This window comes from Montipora capricornis, chromosome 13 (assembly GCF_036669925.1).
Source record: "Montipora capricornis isolate CH-2021 chromosome 13, ASM3666992v2, whole genome shotgun sequence".
Lineage (NCBI taxonomy): Eukaryota > Metazoa > Cnidaria > Anthozoa > Scleractinia > Acroporidae > Montipora > Montipora capricornis.
Window position 1 is genome coordinate 15,413,307 of NC_090895.1, and position 8,823 is coordinate 15,422,129.

Genomic DNA, 8,823 nt, shown 5'->3' on the forward strand with positions numbered 1-8,823 from the left:
AAGAGAGTAGACAGTAACAAGGAAGAACTCGAGCAGATGCGAAAGATATCATTCTTGTCATTCTAAGAAAGATATCATTCTTGTCTTGCCTTTTTTGGGCTTTCAGAGTGAAGCTCTTACTCGACGTGTTAAATCTTGTATTAGTAAGTTTTATGGCTGTGTCAATCTTAGGTTATTTTTCAAAACACTTGCAGGGCTAAGTCTTTTGTTTCCTTACAATGATCGTTTCAGTAGTTCTCAAAGATCAAAAATAGTATACAAAGCCAGTTGTTGGGACTGTGATTCCTTCTACATCGGCAAAACAAAAAGAAGATTGCATGACAGGAAGTCCGAGCATTTCAAAGCTCTTACACAAGTTGGCCACGCCTCTGCTGTTGCAGACCATACAATTTCTACCGGCCATAACATCGAATGGGACCATTTTGAAATCCTCGCAACTGGAAAATCCGACTTGCAGTGTAAAATTAAAGAAACGCTATTAATCAGTGACTTAAAACCCTCTCTTAATGGAAACATTGGTAGTGAGAAGCTTTTTCTTTATTAATTTCTTCCGGAAGTATCAACTACCGGAAGTTACGATTTTGTTATCACACTTTTTAACTAGTCACCAGTACCTCGCTCTAGTTTTCTAAAATTTTGTGAAACAGTTTTAACCGTCACTTCTGATGATGTATTCTGCAACATATGAAACGTCAAGTATAAAATGAAAATGTTTGTAACCGCTGTTTGTTTTCTTTTCCTGCTGAAATTGAAATGGCCAATGGACAAAAGTATTTATGAGTATTATGGCATTTTCCAAGTGGCCTATTATCGATTCAGTGATGAAACGATATATGAAATGGATCATATATTGAACTGCGGATATGAAATCAAGTGAAGCTACGATCTTCGCAGTTATGAACGCAATTTTTTGTAATTGCGTAGAGAAGTCTGAAAAATCCAGGACTTCAACGGGGTTTGAACGCGTGACCTCGCGATACCGGTGCGCGTGCGACGCTCTAACCAACTGAGCCATGAAGCCACTGACGTTGGGAGCTGTTCAATTGCAAAAAAATTGCGTTCATACCTGCGAGAATCATAGCTTCACTTGATTTCATATCCTCAGTTCAATATATGATCCATTTCATATATCATTCCATCGTTGATTCATTCCTCACGGGAACATGAGAACCCACAAATGACCAGCTCCCAACGTCAGTGGCTTCATAGCTCAGTTGATTAGAGCATCACACCGGTATCGCGAGGTCACGGATTCAAACCCCGTTGAAGTCATGAATTTTTCAGGCTTCTCCACGCAATTACAAAAAATTGCGCTGATAACTTCGACGATCATATCTTCACTTGATATCGAATCAGTGTCGAAGTGTAACACTTTCTCTTGTTAGTAGTCAAGTTTCTCGTATTGCATTAATCCTGCGTGACTTGTTGTGAAACATACGACAAAAATGTTAGTGTTATTTGAATTGTCAATGAAAAGATCTTTGAAATTGTATGTCATTTGAGCCATATCGTCGTTAACAAATTAATTATTTAAATTCGATACGGTGTCATCCAGCAATATCTTATAAAACTCGATAGATTCTGTGACATGTATTTTGTTCCATTCATTTTTGATCGTTGACCAAATTCCCTCAAAGACTGTTTAAACATAATTTTGAAATGCTTCTTAATCCGGGGTTGAATTTAAACTCGTCGACTGTTTGTGTCTAGTGTGTTTTTACGCGGGATGACGTAGTCAGTCCACGTAGACATTTCGGTCGATGGTATGTTTTCATCGGAGTCACAAATTGTGATGTTTTTTTTTTAACTTTACCGTATTCTGTGCCCTTGGCCAAAGCTTAAAGGACGTCCCGAAAATTTTGCGATGTTATTGACTGCAAGTATGAATCACGTGTAAGTTAGGTTGGGTCGCAGAAGGCAAAGTACACGTACAATTCAAATCTTCGGAATTGGGAGGGAGACAGAAAGTAGGCGTCTCCAATTTTGACTGCCAAATGGTTTTGTTATTCTGATTACGCAGGATTCCTGTAAGGCGGACCGCGTAGTATCTTATTCTTATTTGTAGTCGCAAGTAACACGTTCTTTTGAAGTTTCCCGTGTCCCGAGGAACCAAGTGGTCTCTTTGTTTCGTATGGAAGTCGGCGAAGTGGAATCATGTCGAGCCGAAGGAACACAGCTATAAATTAGCTTCAAAAGGTCCCACCGCGTTGACATTTCACCTAGACAATTCTCAAAAGTTGCGCCAACCATTGCTTTCCTTCATCGCCGGCTGAGCAGGGATTTAAGCTCGGAAATCTCACAGCTATATTTTAGTAACACGTCCACTGACTGGGGTTAATGTACGTCGTATCTCACAGATATTTTTCATCGCTAACTGTCGGAGGAAAACAAAGAGTTCAACCGGTCAGCAAACACTTTGTGTAAACACCAAATTTGAAGCAACTTTCACATGAACGATACTCATTAAATTCAAAAATGTAGGCAAAGTTCTCGCTCAGATAAAAGTGTTGCACTCTTTCGAAGATGTTACGGTTAATTACCTAGAGTACTTTTTTTAAGGGCTTGCGGCCCAGCGGCACGCGGCCCACGGCCCGCCACAGCCCAGCGGCCCGCGGGCCACGGCCCGCGACGGCCCGGCGGCCCGAAGGCCCGGAGGCCCGGTAGCCCAGTTCTCATTTTCCACAGTTTTTCTGTCCAGCGGTAAATCCACGCGCATGCAGAGATCTGCATCGGGTTTGGGTGTGCAAAATGGACGACGGTGAGTTTGAATTCGTTTACCATTTTAATCATTTGAATCCTTGTTTCTGTTTGTTGCTGTAAACAGACGAAAACAACAGAGAATGACAACATGCAACGAAAGAAGGGATCGAAAAGGATTGAAATGATTATTAAAATGGTAAACGAATTCAAATTTTTATGCAAATTTTTTGATAGAGAATATTAAATTACAAAAAATATTCCACTTAACGGTCTTTTAAAAGCTCTATTTTTGGTAGTTCATTTGGACGTAAAATGTCACAAAAACCTTTTCCAGCGTAAAATTTATTGAAACAAACAAAATATATGCTATTAGTGGCAAAATATCCTTCCAAATTTAATTACGTGCGTGCAAACAAGAAACACAACAGCAATTAAATACATTTCAGTCTCACAGTTCAGATCAAACCCTTTTCGGAAGAATCTTGACCGTAAATTTATAATGAAGGACAAAGTACAAGTAAAGCTTCCGATTCTATCTATTTTACGACTAAACTATTCGATTTGCTTTAGATTTTCATTCTCCAATTATACGATTTCACCTAACACGCTTTTGAAATTATTCTCCGATTCCGCGATTCTTCCAATTCAAAGAAAAACGGCAACATTAAAAGAAACCCCGCAAAATAAGTGCTTCACGGCATTCACGTTTTGTTGGCGAACGAACATTACACATAAATTGTCGGCAAAAAACGCTCATAGATTCCCGCGAGAAAACGGGCAAGGCAGGCAGGATGATGAAAGCTGTCAATCTGTCACTGGGGTTCCAAAACGCAATATGAAACCATTGCAGTCTCTCTTTTTGCTCTAACAAACGCCAGCGCTATTTGCGACCCGCAGTTTCAGCAATTTTGAAGTGTTCCTTCGTTCGCAGGCGCCCCAAGCTCATTGTGAGCATGGTCGACAAAATTATAAGGATTTGTATGGGAATCCCGATAAAAAGCTTAAGAAGATAATTATATGAAAAAATCCTCAATTAAAAGCCTAACCTTATTGCCATTGTGGGTAGCTTTCCTCCTGTGTGGTTATTTTCCAGGTGTGATGCGATTTGAGCCATTTCTCAATTTCGTGGTTGTCAACGGTTATAATAAGTCAACTATTCCTGGATAAAATGTTCCCATGGCCACAAATCCACATCACAATCAATTGACAAAGATTTAACTTTCATCTCAACCGACCATCAACGCAATAGCAGTCCTGCGAGCAACCTCAGGCGGTAATAGTGCAGGAAAACAGCTTTCGAAAGGTACGCTTCCACAACACAGTGGCCACGGCTTCAACCGTTGATAACAAACTGAGCCTTACCGGGGTGGCAGACCATAGTTTGTCAACCGCAGATTTCTTCATTCCCATGGGTCTCCCAACATGACTGCATTTACTTAAGCGTTCAATCACAGTCACGCCTCCTTCGGTGTTGACGAACTTCAAAAACACATTCGCGAAGCCGAATGCCGTTGAGAGAAAGATGGAAGAATGAAAGCCGTAGTGAACAAACTTTTGCGCATTCATGCCGCTTTCATAAGTTTAAATAAGGCTTTGTAAGTAGTAGGCTGTTCGCGATCGTTATCAAGCCTTCAAGAAATAACATTACTTATGCAAATAAATTTTTTCCCGTAGTTTGTCAATCGCAAATTTCTTTATTTCCCTGGGTCTCCCGACATGACTGCATTGAAGTCCTTGAGGCTAAGAAAAGTGAGCAGTCGCTTTTAACCGAGCAACAGAAGCAACAACAGCAGATGATTTCCATGTTCCAGCAACAACTACAGCAACAGAACCAACAACAACAACTACAACAACAGCAGATGCAGCAACAACTACAACAGATGCAAACTATGTTTATGAAATCCCAGAAGCAGCAAGTGCAGCTTATGGCCACCTTATTTCAGAAAATGTCAGAGCACGAATATAGTGCATTGCTATTTTGCTTAAAGCCTCTAGTAAGCAATTAAGAGAACTTTGTTGTGTTGTTACATGATTTTAAGAAAGTGTTACCAGTCCCCAAAATTTCTGGAACTTCTTCCCCTTAAACTCTTGCGGTCATGTTGTGTTTGCATTGCAGGTTGTAATTATGCACTTGTCATCGGCATCCCCGAGGGGGGTAGGCACCCCGGGCTGATGTGGGGGAATACGGGGACTTTATGGGGATTTTGCAACAAATTTCTGCCCTTGTGGTGGGGGAAATGGAGAAGAAGGTATGTTTTAAAATCCCTTGTTTTTTGTCTATCAAACAGACCATCCGTCAAAAATTTGTACGTATTTGTAGGCATAAGCAACTTAAAAATTCCCCTGTGTATATATTATTATTGTTTATAGAGGTCACTGTTAAAGGTCAACAGGTCGTCTTTTGTTAGTCATACAATAGAAGCGGTATCGCTTTAATACCGCTTTAATCAACTTGGATCGTCTTTCTGAATTGTTCTGTTTTCAAAGGACGTTATGGCTGGCATTCTTGAGCAAAGCAGAAACTATATACATTTTTCCCACTGAGATCAAACCTATCTTTGTGTTTTTCTTAAAATCAAGAAACTTAAACTCGTTGATAACGTCGCTGAAAAGCCACTCTACTGAAGAACGAACGGCACTCATTGAATTATTAAAATCGTCAATCTGCTGGGTAAGAACCGCATTTCTGAAGGGAGCTTGGAGATGGATTCTCAGTGGGTATGCCGGGTCTCCGTGTAGGAAGGCACAAAGGGTGTCCAGCTGGGTCAAAAGAGTTCCTAGCCAACTCGTCGTGCACTCCGGAATCGGCAAGCATGCCGCTGTGATGCTCCCTGCCCTCTTGAAGAATGTAACAATAATAGCACAATTACGTTAAGTTCCTCCCTTTTTCTTTTAAGACCGTGTCAAAATAACCCTCTCCTATATCACCGTTCTTGCTGTACTGTTATATGTAATTTTAGAATGGCAATTATCGTTTCACAGATAACAGGAGCAAATAATTTACGTAAAAATACTGCGAATGTTGGAAAAAATAAGAGAGTGTTTCTTTAAGGTTATAACCGGCGAATAATGCTACCTTTGGTTATTACTATTTAAACATAATTATATTTGTACTCAACTACTGGGCCATACAAGTTGGCAATAACACCATTACGAGTTACAATAGATTGGAACTTCAAGGCATGTACCCTTTTGTGGCCATTGTAGACGATTCGCTGATTTTGGAGTGGGCGGCAAATAGGGCGGACATTGCCATCAACGATACCCCAGCAGTTATTCAACGCAGCGCCCTCTTGATGGAGTGCATCTGCTTATGTTCGAAGAGAGGCACGGGAGAGGAAGGGCTGGTTAAAAACAGTAAGGTGGTGGCCATGTTTGTTGTAAATCCAGTCTAGAACAACATCGGTCATCATGCTAATTTCTTGGACAGGTCTGCCAAATCGTGGAGTCATGTCACTGTAACGACAAGGATATGCAAGTCGTTTAAGCAGCACACACAAGCCTTCCATTCCTTCAAACACGGACCTCTGCGAGCTACGTAAAACAGGTGGAATTCCAAGGGCATCTGCCAAAACGGACAAATCATTTCTCTCAACACGAAATTCCGCCATTCATTCTTCTTCGCTGAAACTGTCCAGTGAGAATTCTTCATAGTTGTCGTACGGAAATAGTGGATTTTTTGACATATTTACGTCCTAAAGAAGGGCAAATTCATCTGCGATTATGATTCCATAAGCTGGACATAACCTTGGCGAAATGCTGGGTAATCTCTTGGATTATGAATTTGCCACCAACTCTGCGAAAGCTCCCCGGGCGCGGCGTCACTTCTTCGCGCTCTTTGCTTAAGGATGGTAACCTGTAGTCGCGATCGCAACCTGAAGCCGTTCTAGCCCCAGTTTCTTGTCGGTCGTCACGTCGCCGTCGTCAACGAAAACGTCTGTTGGTCAAGGTGCCTAATAAGGAAAAAGGAGCGCACGGCTCGAAATAAAGTTGAGTAATGAGCTTCAAGTCAAAGCAACACACATACACGGAAAAATCAAAAATGGCTTTACTGCTGCTTTACAGAATGACAAAATTTTTGACATTAAACAGTTGGTTGTGTTTCCAATTTTTGTTTTCTTGAAGTACGTTTTTCTCGTCAGGATAATGAAATTCACTTTCGCTATGATAGCTCACGTTATCGGAATCCATAATCGTTTGACTGTCTAAAATATTTACTTTTTACGTTTTTTACGACACTTTTGCGCTGTTAACAAAAAAGCGTCAAAAGTTGGAACTTTCCCAGCGGTCTGTAATCGGGGTCCCGATGGAAAAATCCGGACGGCTGGGGCGAACGCGATTAACCAATCAGATTTAGGATTTCAGATCGCTGAAAGGTTGGAGAAAAAAAATTAAAAGGTGCTAATGTTTTTTGTTTTCTTCTTTTAACAGTCAAGAGAAACCCATCAGAAGTCTCTGTATAGCAGTTTTAAAGTTATGTCTAAAAATGCGTGGTTACCGCCAATTTCTTTTTGGATTTAACGAGGACTTGCTACATGTAAGTTCCGCTTTCTCCGCGTAGTTTTGAACCGCGCAAAAAGATCCCTGTATTAACAAGCACCACCCATAAAAAATCCGAGTACCTCGAGATGCGCAGAACGTATGCGCAATAAAAATAGAAGGCACTGTCCTTAAAAAGGGAGAAATCCCAGTGAAAATGATGTTAACGAAAAAGGACGCAGAGCTTTAAATTACGTTGAGTAATGAGCTTAAAAACAAATCGAAAATGGCTTTATTTGCTGCTTTATAGACCGACAGAAGACATTAAACTGTTCATAAATCAGTCGAGCGGCCCGCTTTTCTGAGGCAGTCGTGTTTTGTCACGCAAACTAATACCGAGGGAGGCTTGGGAAGAGCAGAGAAAGCCTCGCTCGGTCTTTTTGTTCGTTTGCGTGACAAAACACGACTGCCTAAGAAAAGCCGGCCGCTCGACTGCTTTATAAAGGGGACTGCTCGCAGTCTAGTTGGTTGTGTTTCCAGAATTGTTGTTTTCTTGAAGTACGTTTTTATTCGGAGTCAATGTACCCTTTTTATTATCCCCCCAATCCTGAACGCCATTTCTAAGGCCTTTTGCCACGTCCATTTTGGCGTACGATGTATTAAATTGCCATTTTTGTGTTTGCTGGCTGGGAAATATCAGTCCAGCCCTACTGGCAAACAGAATTTTTAGTCTGTTTTTGCTGGGAGTGCGGAAAAGATAAACAATTCCCAGCAGGTAGAGAAATTGATCCAAAAAGGCTAATTTTTGGTTGATTTTATGGCAATGATATATTTTGATGAATTTTGAAAAAATGGCTCGTTGGGTGCCTCTGAGAACTGGATGGCAGTTCACAAAATTTTGTTTTCTTGGCATTCACACAGAGCTCTCTTTGATCTGCACGCTGCAGAAGACATTGCCAAAAGCGCGCAAAATGGTTTTTTCTCTGCATTCACACTTTTTGTATCCCCTTTGCTGCTCTCGGTTTGATCTGGTGGTTCAGAAGAAATCGATGGCGGTTCACAAAAAGCTTTTTTTCTCTGCATTCACACTTTCATCCCCCGTGTGCATGCAGGTCTCAGTGTGATCTTGTGGTGTAGAAGAACTCGATTGCACTTCACAAACGGCTTTTTTCTCTGTATTCACACTTTCTTCATCCCCTGTGTGCGTGTAGGTCAAAGTTTGATCTGGTGGTTCAGAAGAACTGGATGGAAGTTCACAAAATGCTTTTTTCTCTGCATCCACACTTTCTACATCCCCTGTGTTGGCCTCGCTTTGATCTGAGGTGGGGTAACATGCAACACTGTTTGGAAGAACCACATGTAATGTGGGGAATTCAACAATGGTCTTGTTTGCGAGACAATCCTTTATAGTTTTTGAGGTATCCAGTTCGTAATACCTAGACAAAAATGAGAAACATCTATAATTGATTAAAAGGGACATAGGAAGGTTAACCCACCACAGACATTATTCAATTTCAAATTCAATTTTGTTTTGCCAATAAAAATCTGTGACAGTTCACAGGAGATTCGATTCTTTGTCTTGTTCATTCACAGAAGCATGAGACCTCTTTCATAATGGCGGCCAAATAAATTATTCTTTTGTTT

At 40.9% G+C, this 8,823-nt stretch overlaps 1 protein-coding gene and 1 pseudogene across 1 annotated transcript in view; both read right to left on the reverse strand.

The window, feature by feature from the left end:
• Positions 1 to 5,792: 5,792 nt before the first annotated feature.
• LOC138030598 (uncharacterized) lies at positions 5,793 to 7,822 on the reverse strand (annotated as a pseudogene).
• The window catches only part of LOC138028634 (box C/D snoRNA protein 1-like), an 8,989-nt gene continuing 7,932 nt past the window's right edge, over positions 7,767 to 8,823 (reverse strand). The window contains exon 8 of the mRNA XM_068876232.1: positions 7,767 to 8,615. Within this exon, the coding sequence (XP_068732333.1) occupies positions 8,237 to 8,615 (379 nt within the window). The 3' untranslated portion in view covers positions 7,767 to 8,236. The remainder of the gene's footprint in view (positions 8,616 to 8,823) is intronic.